Here is a 17,945-nt window from a genome sequence, read left to right on the forward strand (position 1 = left end):
TTTTCAGTTTTATCCAGTGTAGATATGTAGGTTTTCAGCTTTATCTGGTGTAGATATGCAGGTTTCCAGTTTTATCTAGTGTAGATATACCAGTTTTCAGTTTTATCTAGTGTAGATACATAGGTTTTCTGTTTTATCCAGTGTAGATATACAGGTATTCAGCTTTATCTAGTGTAGATATACAGGTTTTCAGTTTTATCTAGTGTAGATATACAGGTTTTCAGTTTTATCTAGTGTTGATATACAGGTTTTCAGTTTTATCTAGTTTAATACAGGTTTTCAGTTTTATCTAGTGTAGATATACAGGTTTTCAGTTTTATCTAGTGTAGATATACAGGTTTTCAGTTTTATCTAGTGTAGATATACAGGTTTTCAGCTTTATCTAGTGTAGATATACAGGTTTTCAGTTTTATCAAGTGTAGATATACAGGTTTCCAGTTTTATCTAGTGTAGATATACAGTTTTATCGAGTGTAGATATACAGGTTTTCACTTTTATCCAGTGCAGATATACAGGTTTACAGTTTTATCTAGTGTAGATATAGAGGTTTACAGTTTTATCTACTGTAGATATACAGGTTTTCAGTTTTATCTGGTGTAGATATACAGTTTTATCGAGTGTAGATATACAGGTTTTCAGTTTTATCTAGTTTAATACAGGTTTTCAGCTTTATCTAGTGTAGATATACAGGTTTTCAGCTTTATCTAGTGTAGATATACAGGTTTTCAGCTTCATCTAGTGTAGATATACAGGTTTTCAGCTTTATCTAATGTAGATATACACGTTTTCAGCTTTATCTAGTGTAGATATACAGGTTTTCAGTTTTATCCAGTGTAGATATTCAGGTTTTCAGTTTTATCTAGTGTAGATATACAGGTTTTCACCTTTATCTGGTGTAGATATACAGGTTTTCAGCTTCATCTAGTGTAGATATACAGGTTTTCAGCTTTATCTAATGTAGATATACACGTTTTCAGCTTTATCTAGTGTAGATATGCAGGTTTCCAGTTTTATCTAGTGTAGATATACCAGTTTTCAGTTTTATCTAGTGTAGATATACAGGTTTTCAGTTTTATCCAGTGTAGATATTCAGGTTTTCAGTTTTATCTAGTGTAGATATACAGGTTTTCACCTTTATCTGGTGTAGATATACAGGTTTTCAGCTTCATCTAGTGTAGATATACAGGTTTTCAGCTTTATCTAATGTAGATATACACGTTTTCAGCTTTATCTAGTGTAGATATACAGGTTTTCAGCTTTATCTAGTGTAGATATACAGGTATTCAGCTTTATCTAATGTAGATATACAGGTTTCCAGTTTTATCTAGTGTAGATATACAGGTTTTCAGTTTTATCCAGTGTAGATATGTAGGTTTTCAGCTTTATCTAGTGTAGATATGCAGGTTTCCAGTTTTATCTAGTGTAGATATACCAGTTTTCAGTTTTATCTAGTGTAGATATATAGGTTTTCTGTTTTATCCAGTGTAGATATACAGGTATTCAGCTTTATCTAGTGTAGATATACAGGTTTTCAGTTTTATCTAGTGTAGATATACAGGTTTTCAGTTTTATCTAGTGTTGATATACAGGTTTTCAGTTTTATCTAGTTTAATACAGGTTTTCAGTTTTATCTAGTGTAGATATACAGGTTTTCAGTTTTATCTAGTGTAGATATACAGGTTTTCAGTTTTATCTAGTGTAGATATACAGGTTTTCAGCTTTATCTAGTGTAGATATACAGGTTTTCAGTTTTATCAAGTGTAGATATACAGGTTTCCAGTTTTATCTAGTGTTGATATACAGGTTTTCAGTTTTATCCAGTGTAGATATACAGGTTTACAGTTTTATCGAGTGTATATATACAGGTTTTTAGTTTTACCTGGTGTAGATATACAGGTTTTCAGCTTTATCTAGTGTAGATATACAGGTTTACAGTTTTATCCAGTGTAGATATACAGGTTTTCAATTTTATCTAGTGTAAATACACAGATTTTTAGTTTTATCTAGTGTAGATATAGAGGTTTCCAGTTTTATCTAGTTTAATACAGGTTTTTAGTTTTATATACTGTAGATATACAGATTTCCAGTTTTATCTGCTGCAGATATACAGGTTTACAGTTTTATCTGCTGCAGATATACAGGTTTTCAGTTTTATCAAGAGTAGAGATACAATTTTCCAGTTTTATCTACTGTAGATATACTGAGAACTATTTTACATGTACGGTGCATCTACAAGAACTATTTCCTTTCTTGTAGATGGTGTTCATTGTGGTGGCCATTGTTTCTCGCTGCTATAATTTCCATGGTAACAACCCTCTGGAAAAGACTGCAAGGTTAGTCGTAGGCCTCAAAGTCGGACAAACTTTAGGCTTAATTTCTACATATATAGTTACCAATACTGTTTATATATTTTTGTTTGCCCCTGTGCTTAGGAGTTCAATATTTTTTGAATGATGTGTCTTTCTTGTAATAAGATTAATGTTAGAGGAATTTCTAATGCATTAATTAATTGGGTTGGCAAGAGCTGCTTTTGAAAAAAACTTAGAGGCAACGTTGATTTCAATATGTTAATTATTGAAATGTGTTTAATATTAAGGTTTAAAATTAATATGATTAGAATTCGTCCTAGCGATATTTCTAACTTTATTAGGAATTTACTTGGAATTTCAAACAAAAAAGACAAATCTTCATTAACATTGTAGGAACCAAATAAGAATATTTGATAGTTTAGGAAGAAGTTAAAAAATGAGTTTTCTTCCAAACAGGCTAGGGTTAATAATGTACTGGCTGCATTTATTACGAATATTATAATATCTATTTATACATCGGTGAAACCAAATTCGAATTTTTTGTTTCATGAAAAGATAAACCAAGAGATTCCCTTTCAGGTCACACCGACGTCATTGAGACAATACTAGCTCGTATTTATGGATCACAAAGAAAGGAAATCAAAAGATCTTAACTGATCGATTCTATTGGTGAAGACTAGAATCTTCAATGTGATTGTATAGAAACAGATCCTCTTCCTGATGACCAAGGACAGAAAGTATCTGTGAAGCTCTTGAAGATATAGGCACAAGCAGTCTCGTCGCTTGACTTTAAGAAAGTTATTACAGGAGATAATAGATCAAGTTATGCCAAAGCATTTGACTCCATTTTGAAGATTCAAAGATTGAGTTCCTTCCTGATAACTCAAACCTTGCAGTGAACAAAGTCATTAACAGCAGTGAGGCAGAAACCGTAGTAGAAACATGGTATTGTTGTTAAAACAGCATCAGTTGAGTTACAGCTATGGCAGAATATCACAATCTTTAGAAAGGGAAAAGCTAATATATGTAAAAAAGCATAATTAAACTTATCACCAAACCAAGACACTTTTACTATCGTGAAATATGCCGCTATAGTTTTGGAGTGAATTCACAGCTTTACAGACTCTCTGCAAAGAGATTTTCATGTTAAAGTTTCACTAAGCAGACCAATTCTACACACTGCCGGCCAAAATCTTAAGACCAATGAACATAAAGAAAAAATATGCAATTTGCGTTGTTAGACTCAACCACTTATTTAAGTAGAGCTTCGAAATGTTGAAAATAAGAAAATGGAAAATAAAAATAAAAAGCATTTTTAGCATTAAATATGGAAAATGTGAACACTATGAAATTAGCCTAAATACTAGCTGGTCAAAAGTTTAAAACCATACCAAAAAGAAGTTCTAAACAGGGTAGGAAATGCCCAACAAGAGGTCTCAGTAGTGAGTTGTACGGCCGTCATTCCGAATAACTGCAAACATTCGCTTTGGCATGGTCGATATAAGCGTTTGCAGAAGGCTGGCTGGAATGTTATTCGAAGTGGTGAAGATGGCTTCGCGAAGATCATGCACTGTTTGGAAATGACGTCCATTTCTATAGACTTCCCTTGCCATCCACCCCTAAATATTTTCAATGGGGTTCACTTCGGGCGAACACGCTGGATGGTCCAAAAGAATCACGTTATTCGTCATGAAAAAGTCCTTTGTCCTGCGGGCATTGTGGATTGCAGTGTTGTCCTGCTGAAAGATCCAGCCATTTCCACACAAGCGAGGGCCTTCAGTCAATAAAAATGCTCTCTCTAACATGCCAGTGTAGCCAGCTGCTGTTTGACGCCCCTGTATAACCTGAAGCTCCATTGTTCCATGGAAGGAGAAAGTACCCCAGACCATGATGGAACCTCCTCCCCTGTGTCGTGTAGAAAATTGTTTCGGTGGGATATCCTTATCGCGCCAGTAACGTTGGAAGCAATCTGGACCATCCAGTTTAAGTTTTTCTCATCAGAGAACAAAACCTTCGTCCACTTTTCCACGTCCCATGTTTGGTGCTTCTCAGCAAAGTAAACCGAGCTGTTTCGTGGTGTGGAAGGAGGCGTGGCCTTTAACGACGTTTGTGGTTTATAAAACCGTTCTCTCGTAGATGCCGTCTTATTGTTCTTGAGCTGCATTCTGCGCCCGTAAGGGTCTTAATCTGGTTTGACGATCGGCTGGTGTCTTGCCGGACAACCCGTCGAATCCTCCTGCTCAACGGTGGCGAAATTTTCTTGGGCCGACCACATGAAATTCTTGTTTTGTATCCCTCAGGGTCTTTTAAGAAATTTGCAACAGCAGTTTTACTACGCCCAATCTCACCAGAGATGGCACGTTGAGAGAGACCTTGCTTTTGCAGCTCCACAATTCTGACACATTCCAACTCTTTCAACATTTTTAGCCTTTGGCATGTTTTTACCCAATATAACAAGGAGATGTTAACAACGCTAATGCTTGAAAACAAATGACTAAATTTTGTTACTTTTTTACCGACTAACGCTTCGTTTCAATATGGTCTTAAACTTTTGACCAGCTAGTATTTAGGATAATTTCATAGTGTTCGCATTTTTCTTATAAAATTATAAAAAGGTTTTTATTTTTGTTTTACCTTTTTTATTTTAATCTTTCGAAGCTCTACTCAAATAAGTGGTTTAGTCTAACAACGCAAAATGCATATTTTTTCTTTATGTTCATTGGCCTTAATATTTTGGCCAGCAGTTAATACATTCTTGAAAAATATATTTTATACCAATGAAAATATCGTCTCTTGATGTTACAGATGAAACTTTCCTTAAAGAAGATCTACTTTCCAGATACAACAATGCTATTAAAGCTTCTGAGAAGCAAATCAATATTTCGTCTTTCTTAGACCCAAAGTTTAAACAGACGTTCTTGAAAGACCAAGAACATGATACTGTGAAGGACATGATTGTCCAAAATAGTCAGTGAGCTTGTCAAAGTCCAAATTAATATTGTTGCAACCCGTGATGAATGTATCAGCCAGTGTTTGTTTGTTTTGGAATTTCGCACAAAGCTACTCGAGGGCTATCTGTGCTAGCCGTCCCTAATTTAGCAGTGTAAGACTAGAGGGAAGGCAGCTAGTCATCACCACCCACCGCCAACTCTTGGGCTACTCTTTTACCAACGAATAGTGGGATTGACCGTTACATTATAACGCCCCCACGGCTGGGAGGGCGAGCATGTTTAGCGCGACGCGGGCGCGAACCCGCGACCCTCGGATTACGAGTCGCACGTCTTACGCGCTTCGCCATGCCACGCCATTAGGCAGTGACTGGGACAACAAACACATCATGTGCCTGTGACCTGTTGGCGACACGTTTCAACAATAAATGAACATCACACAATCCACTTATTTTAAAATAATATATATTCCAAACAAATCAAACGTATGTTCAACAATTCTTTGCACTATTGTTTGCCACAGTTGAATCTACAATATTAATAAATAATTCTCTTTTTCTTCAAAAATCCATATAAGTTGATTAATTTACTTTAAAACCCAATTAACAAGACGAAATATTTCTTCTTTCGTGTATTATCACAATATAACAAATATATGTAACAAATTCACTTTTTTACCTCATGGGTTACCATAGTTGTATCCAGAGCTTTGAATAATTCCATTTTTTGTGTCAAAGTCTACACAAGTTAGTTCCATTGCTTTAGAACCTAATTAACAAGATTAATGATTCTTCTATATCCCTGTTGTTATAATACAATACAATTATCACAATTACATCCAATGCTTTAAATAATTGTCTCCTTTTTGTCAGGCCCGGCGTGGCCAGGTGGGTTAAGGCGTCCGATTCGTAATCTAAGGGTCGCGGGTTCGAATACCCGTCGCACCAAATATGATCGTCCTTTCAGCCATGGGAGCATTATAATGTACAGTCAATCTCACTATTCGTTGGTAAAAGAGTAGCCCAAGAGTTGGCAGTGGATTGTGATGACTAGCTACCTTCCCTCTAGTCTAGAGCGGTAACATAAGCGGTTCAGTTCCCTTCGGTGGACTCCACAGATAGCCCGATGTAGCTTTGCTATAAAAAGAACACACACACAGTACTTTTTTCTATGTTAAAAGTTTATTTTTACCAAAATAAATAACATTGGAGACTTATTTGGGGTCTAACCTATTTTTTTACTGAATTAAAACTTATACTTTATCACGAACGGAAAAATACAGTTTGGGGAAATACTCTTGTATAGATTCCAATCCTAATAATTAAGAACCTTCTTTCTTGTATGGTGGTTGTAACTAGTTGTTAACATGAAGTTTTATATACATATTTTATTATTCATTTATTTATTATTATTTTTAGAGCAAGGCTACACAATGGTCTATTTGCGCTCTGGTGATATTGGGGAATCGAACCTCGGATAGTAGCTCCATAGAGTTCGGACTATTTTTAATTGTATAAAACTTGAAATATAAAAATCCTGTACAAAGACAGATTAGCGCTCAACGACAATCGAAATGCTTTAATGCATCCCCCTGTGTAAATTATATTTTATATTAATTTTAGTATTACTGTTATTTTTGCGGCATATTAAAATCTTATTTAAATTTTCCGTTTTCCAAATTTATCTATTATACATCATATTTCTATGTCTGTTAAGTGTAATTGATTTGTGTACCAATTAGTGAATTACTATACCCTATTGAAGTTTTGGATAAGAAGGCGTAGTAGCGTTAGGCGTTGGTAGGTTATTGGTGTTACTTGTGTAATAAAATCGTTGCTAGTTTTGAAATAGAAATATGCCAGGATTTGAAACATGCGGACCAAACGAGGCTTTGGTTGTCTCAGGTAAGTTAATGATGCACTACAATTCTTTAATGTGTTAAGATGTGTATATTATATAATATTTTATTAGTACTAATAAGATGTTAATAATAGCGCTTAGCCACAGCTCTAGGCCTAATTAGGCTAGGTAACTAAGTTTCAACAGAATGTGGTCTGTTTTCAGTTATGACCAACGTTCTTTTTAAATGTGAAATACGTTTCATCATCAGTGAAACTCTTTACTTATATCTTTAGATCATTGCTTGATTACATATTATTATATTAGCATAATATGCTTCCTTACTCAAGTGCTATGTCGTAATCATGATCATAACATAAATCTCTCCTACCGTTCGATGCTACTGGTGATGTATTCGTCTTAGTAGTCAGAAAGTACGAGCTACGTAACCTTAATTATTAGTTAGAGGATTTATCTGACATTTAAGTGTTTTATTTTTAGTTTACTTACTGTGTATAAACACTTTAATTACAAGGTATTGCATTTAGTTTTACGGTTCAGATCACTGATGTGTTAACTTTTGTTGTTACAAGTTATAGCTTTTATTGTGAAGAAGTATATATTAAAAACAAATTTAGGATTTTAGAACTTTTGAGGGTGATAGTTTCTCAGCACCTGCTTTAACTGCCTGATCACTGTAATTTATTGGTGGAATTTGATGATGGATCAGTTAGAATTAATTAATTGGTTATTCCTATATGAGATTTGGAACTGGATAGTTGGAATAATTGAAAGTAGCAATAATTGGAAAATACTAATGTCAATTAGTTAATTATTTTCATGGGTTGTGATGGTTGCCAATTAAGCTGAATAACCTTGAATTAATCAAAAATAATAATGAGAAATTTTGTTGGGGAATTTTCAGTGATTTAGATTATTGGAATAATCTAAAATGCTAATTTAATTTAGATTATTATTTGCATGACATCAAATGATAGTCATAATTTTGATTAATAGATTATTTTACCTGACACCAATTAATATGATCGATGCTTTTAGAAAAAATGATTAGTCAAATTATTGCTAAACTCTACTGAGTGCAAAGAAATCCCCAGTTGCTGAATTTGATATCTTAACTGTTATGTCTTCTTATGGGAAAATGAGTTCAAACTTAAAAACTGTTTTTGAAATTATCTATTCATTCCTCTGAGGTATGGGGAGGTAGGTTATTCCCTTAAAAACTGTTTTTGAAATTATCTATTCATTCCTCTGAGGTATGGGGAGGTAGGTTATTCCCTTAAAAACTGTTTTTGAAATTATCTATTCATTCCTCTGAGGTATGTGGAGGTAGGTTATTCCCTTCTCCTTCAGGGGAAGTCTAAAGACAGGTACTCTGAACTTTTTTTAATAAAGAAGACATAAATGGTGCAATCTAGAAACTTAAATGATTGTGCAGGAATTTTAGTATCAGTGCCATTACTCTGTGTGCCATGAATGATCCATGTGGTTATGTTTACTAAAAGTCTATTGCTGATGTACATAAACAATTGCAAAAGTAGCCAGTGTGTTTTGTGGAAAATAATTTTCCATTTATAAATACTTTAAAAATGATAAGTGGCATTGAGAAAACAAAATACTTTACAGAATAAAAAAAAAAGCTACATTGTGAAATGACCAGGTAGATAAAAAAATGTGGGGTCAACTTGTTAAAACAAATTTCAGGCCAGGCCATTTTTTGTGACTCGGCAATCAACACCAAACAAACAATTATATTTTTTTACCTGAACATGCATTTAATTTTTTTATCTGCTTGAGATACGTAATAGTTAAATGGAGATTATGGCTGGAAGCCTTTTCTTAATGAATCTGTTCTGTGTTGTACTTAGTACAGACATGCTTTTTGATTATGTTGCATACTGTTGTTTAGGGTATATGTATGGCTTTGACTTTGAACTTTGGTTCATGGGTTTTAACCTTTTACAAGACACCATACTTTGCTTACTATTGCTGGGATTTGACTTGCTACAAGTTTCTTTGTAGATTGTTATGCTGCTATAGGTTTATTCTGCTGCCTTTGTTAACAGTACCATTAAGTTTAAGGGATAGCTCCATCCATAAATTTTGAATCACCAAATTGAACACATCTTTACAATATAAAAATATGAATATTTTGTGTTTGTTTTGAATTTCTTGTAAAGCTGTTTAAGGGCTACCTGCACTAGCTGTTTCTAATTTAGCAGTATAAGACTAGTGAGAAGGCAGCTAGTCATCACCACCCACTGCCAACTCTTGGGCCATTCTTTTACCAATGAATAATGGGATTAACCACCACATTATAATACCCCCACGGCTGAAAGGGCAAGCATGTTTGGTGTGACGGGGATTTGAACTCGTGACCCTCGAATTACGAGTCGAGCACCTTAACCACCTGGCTAATTTTGTGTTTACAAAGGCTAATGCATTCTTTTCCCAAAAGGTATGAATTTTCAGTGTCAAAATATAATTCCGATACATGGGATTTCACTGTGATTTTATATCAGTGTTGATTGTCACGTAACTTGTTGATTTCCGTATTCTAAACCATTTTCGATATAACATACTACTAGGCCCTCTGTATTATTATTTGTTTACATTCTGTTGAGAAAAAAATTGAAATTCTTAAAATTTCATTTCCATTTTAATGTTGTGATTAATAATTCAGCAAATGCCAACTATACCTTCAAACTTCTATTTACAAGTGTATATAGTAACAACAACAACAAAATCGTTATTATGTATGATGTTTTTAATTAATATAATAAAAGCTTACTTCCATACATAAGGACAGAGGGGGTGTTCCTTCTTGTTTACCATGGTTTCTTGTCTTTCACAACCTTTCAATTCTATTTCTATTGCTAGGCCTATTAAATCCATATTTCTACATTCAATTCCAGCTTATACTAAACCTTACCTTTTTTGTTTAATAAGTAAAGGAATTGTGATTCTTTTCTATTCTTAGATAACTAATAATTCACTGTACTTGCTTCATATCAAATATTAATATATTTAATATAATCTTACTTATAATAATGTATGTTAAGTGTCATTCTTCCACTTATTTTCACACACCTAGTCACTCCTTTACTGCTATTGATCTTTCTATTTGCTCCCCTTCATTATTCTTCTGTTTTTCATGGACGGTTGACAGTAATCCACAAGGCAGTGATCATTTTCCAAAACTTATGAGAGAGACTGGCCATGGTCGATACCATCCAATCTGCGTGCCCTGGTGGAAGTTGGATCAGGCAGACTGGTCCACTTTCACTGCTCTCGAGGAACTTGATCCTGCCATCATCTGTCAGACGACTGTGTGGCAGCAGTAACTGTATTCCTAAAATCTTGACACATTTTTCACTATATCCTTGTCCGTGGTGGAATCCTGCCTGCCACATGGCATGGAAGGCTCAAAAACGGGTCTGGGATACTTTCTGTAGATATCCCACACTTTCAAACTGCATTGCTTTCCAGCAGGCCCGTGCACATGCTAGGTGGGTAAGACGTCAAAGCCAGAAGGAATCTTGGATTAAGTTCACAACTGTCATATCTTCTACCACCAGTTCCAAAATCATATGGGACAAGATTTGAAAGGTCAGTGGGCACTACACTCCCCCCCCTGTCCCCCTCTCCATCTTACTCTCTGATGGCTGAGAAGTAGCTGATATCTGGAGCATCACCGATGGTGAAAGCTTTTGCCGGGTATTTAGCACTTCTGCTTGTTCCTTCACCTTCTTGGCCATCAAGACTCAGGCAGAGTGTTCACCTCTTTCCTTTCGAACTGATTGTCTCTATTACTGTAATTGTCCCTTTACACTGGTGGAACTGAAACTGGCCCTTCATTGGTCTGGCAGTATATCTGTTGGACCAGATGATGTACACTATGACATGCTGTGCTATCTCTCTCCTGCTTCTCTTGATATTCTTCTGATTGTTTTTAACCAGATCCGGGCAGGAGAATGTTTTTCCTAATGCCTAGCACCAGGCTATTATCTTACCTTTCTCTAAGTCTGGGAAAGATCCCAAAATTCCTTCAAACTACCATCCAATTGCTTTGATGAGCTGTCTCCATAAGACCTTAGAGATGATGGTTAATGCTCATCTTGATTTTTTTTAATCAAACAACCTCCTCTTGTCCACCCAGTGTGGGTTCCGGCGACAGCACTCTACCATGGACAACTTGATTCGACTTGAAACGTCAATCAGCGAAGCCTTTCTCAAATGACAACATCTTGTGTCAATATTCTTTGACATTGAAAAGGCTTATGACACAACATGGAGGTATGGCATTTTGTGAGACCTCCATATATATGGGTTACGTGGCCATTTACCCATTTTTATTAAAAAATTTTTAATGGACAGGAGATTCCAAGTTCGTATGGGTTCAATACTTTCTTGTTCTTTTCTACAGAAACTTGGGGTCTTTCAGGGCTGTGTTTTTAGTGTCACACTTTTCAGTATAAAAATTAATGCCATCACTGAACAACTCCCTCTTACTGTTGCAAACAGGCTCTATGTCGACGACTTTCACATCTCATGTCAGTCGTCGAACATGACATATCTCATAAGCGGCAACTATAAACTGCTTTCGATTGTGTATTGAAGTGGACCATGGCAAACAGCTTTAATTTCTCTCTCTAAAACCATTTGCATGAACTTTTACCACCAACGGGGGCATTCACCCTGATCTTGAACTCCGTATCGGTGAAGTTTCACTGCCTGGGGTTCTTGAGCCCAAGTTCTTGGGGCTTTTCTTTGACCGTAAGCTGACCTTTATACCATACATTGAGCAGGTATGGGTAAAATGTACAAGAGCACTGAACATCATCCGTGTTCTCTCTACCACCAGTTGGGGAGTGGATCGATGCTCTATGCTAAAGATATATCGTGCTCCTGTTTGATCAAAACTTGACTGTGGATCACTGGTCTATGGCTCTGCCAGACCCTCGGTCTTAAAGATGCTGGATCCCATTCATCATCAAGGACTTCGGCTCTGCACTGGGGCTTTCTGCACCTCCCCGGTTCAGAGCTTATACGTAGTCTCATAAACCTTCTTTGTACCTTTGCTGTCTGTAACTGTCTTTACTATATTTTTCAAAACTTCATTCCTTACCAAAGCATCCCAACCTGGAAGTTGTGTTTTCCTTCCTCGATGGGCCATACCTTTTCAGAACAGACGATCTGCCATTGCTCCTTTTGGCCTTCACATCCAGGTGCAGTTGGATGAATTTGGTCTGTCCTTGGATAACACTGCAGTATCCACTGGTCAACCCATCCCACCGTGGTTTCTTACAGTCCCCAAATGTGACCTTTCTTTAAGTCATCTTGAAGAGCAGATACTCCAGATTGGAAGTACCATCTTTTATTTACTGAATAATCTTTCCATTACAATTTATATGGATGGTTCCAAATCAGGTGAATCTGTGGACTCTGCCATTGTTTGTTACATTTCAGTGGTTGCGCACAGAATCCCCTCTACAGCTTCTGTGTTTACTGCTGAACTGTACGCCATTTCTCTTGTGCTGATCATATTGAAGCTAAACAGTACTCCAACTGCACTATTTATACTGACTCGCTTAGATCTTTAGTGGCTCTGGAATCACTTCGTGTTGGTTCACACCCTGTTCTCACTGATATTTAAAACCGACTGGCCCATTTCTCATTGACATCTACTTCTATCCATTTTTTCTGGATACCAGGCCACGCTGGTATTCGCAGGAATGAGCTTGCAGATACGGCAGCTAAATTTATTTGCTCTGGCACTATCACCTCTGTGCCTATTCTATACATGAACTATGGTCCTGTATTCAAGGCTCACCTCTGTACCAGCTGGTAGTCAACTTCAGGTGACTGACGCTGCTGTTTGAACTATCCATTTTTCATCCTGGTGAGTTATTATTACAATTTTGCTTCATGCCTTTTAAAACTTTTATTACTTTACTTTTTGATAATGGCTGTAATGATGCATAACCTGGAATCAGGACTGGAAAGGCCAACTCCAGGTGACTGACAATGGTTCTTGTACTTACCTGTTAGTCTTCCTGGTGGGTTATGATAATCACCATTATGCTACAGAAAGTCCTTTACAACTTCTCATGCTGTGGTTTCTTTCTTAACATTGTAGACTAGATGTCAACATTGGTTTTATGCTATTTATGTTTTTAAATGCTGTTTTGTTTTACCTTTATCTCTTTTTATGAATTTTCAACATTTACTTTATTTTTACTTTTTTTACTGGACGTTTGGTAAAGATACCCTAGCTGCTTTGTGCTATAAAACACTAAATCAACCAATCTCTCTACACTCATAGCTGAGCTCCATTTCATTGCCCAAAGGTTTTTGGGAGTGTTCCTGATTCTGAATATCTGGACTGGGATGGTCCTGCATTAGTCCTTGTTTTCCACAGTTTCTTGTCTTTTACAACCTTGCAATTCTGTTTTATTCTTAGATCATCATAAGTCTATGCCTCTCTATCTCATTCCATCTTCCTGGCCTTCTTCTACTCCTTCCTCCCATTTCTCAATGTCGGGGATTGTTGTTTGTCTCGTTGGTGACTACTTTGTCAAGTCTAGTCTTGTGATGTCTTGTCTGTCTCTCTTCTCCCAGCTTTTGGTTTTCATTTTTCCAATGGATAGTTTTTCAGGTTTTCTCAACCATAGCCTGTCTCTCATCCTGTTTTTTGTTTCTTTCTCCATCTGTTTTCCTTTATGTTCAGTACTTCAAGGATGTGGTCTCAAATCTTTTGGCCAAGAATACCATCTAGAACATGTTAACTTCTAATTATGACACTCGTTGTTTTGTGGTGTCCAAGGAGATGGATTATTGATGTGATGTTTTTTGACAAGTTTCTTGTATCCAGTTTTTCTTTTTAGCCAGACTGTAGAGAATCTAGACTGCCCCATCTTCCAGGTGTTTACTATGTAAAATATTTTCTCAATCCAAACGAGCCGTTTTTGCATATAAATTTCTCAACAAGTGGGTTTCTCGACATCACTGAGGTGTTTACTCTGTTTTGTCCATTGGGAGTGTGTCATTTATTTCCTGTGGTTTTCCTGTTGATATTGTGTCTTTTATGTATGTTTCTTTACAAGTTACAGGGGGTATTTGCCTACCCTGTTTGTAGATTATGTCTGTGGTTGTATTATTACATTGTTGATTATTTTCTTCTTGTCCTCTCTTGAAAGAAGTCTTCTCATACCTACATTCTTCTGCAGAAGGTTGGTCAGCCTGGCTAGTTTTATCAAGTCTTTCATGTATTTTCTCTTGATCACTCTATGTTTTGTACATCTTAGTGTGTTCTTTATATTTCACCTCAACCTTCATCACATTGCTTATGAATGATGTAGTATCTTGTCACCAGGGTTCGTTTTTCTTTGGATCACTGCACACTTTATTATCTTGCTTTTGAGAACTATGGTTTCCCTTGTAACACTCGTTCATACAAGCCACACGTATTTTACAGTTGAAACTATAGGACCACTGGAATCTCTCAGAATTTGTTGTTCATATTTATGAGAATTTGTCTTTGGTTTGTCCATGCCAATACCACAGTTGTTGCCTTCTTGCTCTTTCTTGACTGCATATCCATCTTTTTTGCAGATGTTGAACAGGTGGTGTATGTGTCTGTGAATGCCTCTTTGATTTTGAGCATGTGGGTACTGGATCGCTTACTGCAAATCAGCATCCTTGTTATCTGTTGGCTATTTTTTATTTCTTCCCTCTTTTTGTGAATTGATTGGCCACAATCCAGTCTGACAATCCCAAAGCTATTTTATATATTAACCACCAGAAGGGATAATTGTTCTAGGACTTTGGTTTTACACATTAGATCTCCAATTTTGTGCTTATTTCTTTTGGGTTTGTATCATTGCTTGCCATGCAAGGGGCTCTGAAATTGCCTCTGTGGCTATCGGACTGAGTTTGAGTATGTTGTAATTGCTTGTAGGGTGCATTTCTTACTGCTGTCATTCAGATGTCAGGTTTTTTGATGTCCGGGTAGTTGTGGATTGCATGTGTTCCCTTTTCATAGTTTGTTTTACAAAGTGTATACTTTTCTTCTTCTGAACGCGCGAGGTGAAGATGGTGTGGACTGTCTTTCTGCTATTATATATTTCCACTTCTGCTTGGTTTTGGACTGGGGTTGCCTTGTTGTGTATGGTCCATCTAGTTTTACTTGTTTCCACATTATTATCTGTAGAAGATTCTTCTGTAGCTCATCTTTAACAGAATTGAGATTATGGAGTAATTTGGTTTGGTTTTCAATCCAACAATTTTCTCTCCCTTCTGGTTGTACTTCTGTACTTCTAATGCAAGTTTCTGCAACACTTTGCATACTGGGTAGAGAGTATATGTGGTACAGAAGTGGTGTGGTCTTCTATGTGTGATTCTCAGGATCTTCAAAATAATGTGTTCTTCAGATGCACTTAAGGATGCCTCGTTTTGTCCCTCTTCAATGTGGGATTCTAGTTATACATGTGAGCATTGGTAATGTATTAGATGGTATAATTTTCCTATACAGCTCACCACCTGCACTTTCCACTGAAAACTGGTGTTTTCTTTTGTGCCAAAGCTAATCAATTGAATCGAGGGAATTGCATACATCAGGAGGGTGTATTACACTTCTATTGGTGGAGAGGTATTGCATGTTGATATGCTTATGACATTGTAAGGCTTGTGGCATGTGAAAAACATTTTTGCATATAGAAGATAGCACTGAATGAGAATAGCCACAATGTTTATATGTATCTATAAGAGAAAGGAGGTAAGTGCTTTGGAAATATATTTTCAGTATAGGAAAATTGTAACTTCTCATATCAATAGACATTTTAATTTGCAAGTTTTCCAATTTTTTTATATACAGTTATGGAAAAGGAAATAAATAAGTAATGTTTTTCATAAAACATCATTAATATATTGATCTTTTGGTAACTTAACAATTTTTTTCCAATTTTAGGTTGCTGCCATGGAAGTCCACTGATTGTACCTGGTGGCAGGGTGTTTGTTTGGCCTGTGATCCAGCAAGTTCAAAGGTATATTCATCAGTGTTACTGAGGATAGTATTCATATTTTAATATTTCTTGCAAAGTATCATTCTTTTATACAGTAGGGCTCTAGTAATCGTGAAAACGATTACACAAGTTTTATTTATATCTGTTAAAATGATCATTTAACATTATGGTTGGTAGTATAATATTTTGTTAATGGGACAAAAAAGGTAAATGTGAACATAGATAATACGTTAAACTTTAGTACTTGGTTTAAATATACCATAAACTGTATATGTTTTATTAGCACTTGTACTAAATGTTGTAGAATCATACTTTACCAGCATTTTGTCTGAATTAACATGTAGTAACTACCATGAATTCTATATAAAAGAAACCAGAACAGATTGATAAAATGTGTAATAAAAACATTTTCTCATTTACCATAATTGCAAGTAGAAAAACATAATGTATTTATTAAAATGAATTTAATTTTAAATATAGAACCAAACATCAAGAAACAAAAAAAATCAAATAAGCAATTTCAGTTGAACCAAACAACCTTACTCAAATGAATTCTCCGGGTTGTATTGAAGAGAGTGAAATACACGTAATCAATACCCACTTAATTTTATTATCACTGTTAGACAGCATGATTTTAGTAAAGTGTGTTGGATAAAATGTTTCAATTTCACCATTTTGGATAAGTTGATTGAGTTGCTAGTAACTTTTATTAGTCCAGGTTAGAATGAAACAGATTTGATGGTTTATAGCTTCAGTTAGGCTGTTTTAGATGAGGTAGATGTGGGCTAAAAGAAATTGAATTGATGGTTTTCAGTGATGGTGATACTGTTGCTGTATCCACATGTGTTTGTGACAATGTACTAAGAAGAAAGATATATTTTACCAAACATGTGAGCAAAGTGAAAGATCTCTGAAATAGTATGTTTTGGTGTGTTAATGATATGATTTGTCCCAACATATTAAGCGTTTCTAAGAGTGATGAATATTTGAACAGAAGAATGTGATTTATAGGAACAAAGAAATATTTTCTAAAGTACTGTTTGTTCATTTTCAGGATCTCTTTGAACACAATCACTTTAACCATTGAAAGTCCCAAAGTTTATACACAACAAGGTGTTCCTATCTCTGTTACTGGGATTGCTCAGGTAAGACAAATGAAATTGACAACTTTCAAATGAAGTTGTCATCTTGTTTTGAAAATCTTTTTGTAGTTAATTAAAAATGTCTTTTGATTCTGTGTTGTATACATGACAGTAACTTGTAGAAAGTTTTTATGTGATGCGTATATTTCTTCTCTGAGCTATAGGTAAATGTAAGTGATAAATATATATAATGTATCTGTGTGTGTGTGTGTGTGTGTGCATGTGTGCAGCGTGGTGATGTATATACTACAGTCCATTTGTTGCTCTGCTAAAAGATCAGATGGTAGTATTTATTTATATTATGTCTTGTATGTTTTACAATTTGTTTTTGTTTTTTGAAGTTTGCGCAAAGCTACTCGAGGGCTATCTCAGCTAGCTGTCTGTAATTTAGCAGTGTAAGACTAGAGGGAAAGCAGCTAGTCATCACCATCCACTACCAACGTTTGGGCTACTCTTTTACTACCAACGAATAGTGGGATTGACTGTAATATTATAACGCCCTCACGGCTGAAAGGGTGAGCATGTTTGGTGCAACCAGGATTTGAAGCTGCGACCCTTGGATTACGAGTCGAATGCCTCAACACACTTGGCCATACTGGGCCTTTACAGTTTCAATGAGTAATGGTAACATGCAAGACAAACATACTAGTATGTCATTGATTTAGT

The 17,945-nt window shown here is 35.7% G+C and overlaps 1 protein-coding gene across 1 annotated transcript in view; it reads left to right on the forward strand.

Moving 5' to 3' along the window:
• Positions 1-6,702: 6,702 nt before the first annotated feature.
• LOC143245271 (flotillin-1-like) overlaps positions 6,703-17,945 on the forward strand; it is a 39,427-nt gene continuing 28,184 nt past the window's right edge. Inside the window, exons 1-3 of the mRNA XM_076491429.1 lie at positions 6,703-7,161; positions 16,083-16,158; positions 17,192-17,282. Coding sequence (XP_076347544.1) covers positions 7,113-7,161; positions 16,083-16,158; positions 17,192-17,282 — 216 coding nt within the window. The 5' untranslated portion in view covers positions 6,703-7,112. The remainder of the gene's footprint in view (positions 7,162-16,082; positions 16,159-17,191; positions 17,283-17,945) is intronic.

Source organism: Tachypleus tridentatus, chromosome 2 (genome assembly GCF_004210375.1).
Source record: "Tachypleus tridentatus isolate NWPU-2018 chromosome 2, ASM421037v1, whole genome shotgun sequence".
NCBI lineage: Eukaryota > Metazoa > Arthropoda > Merostomata > Xiphosura > Limulidae > Tachypleus > Tachypleus tridentatus.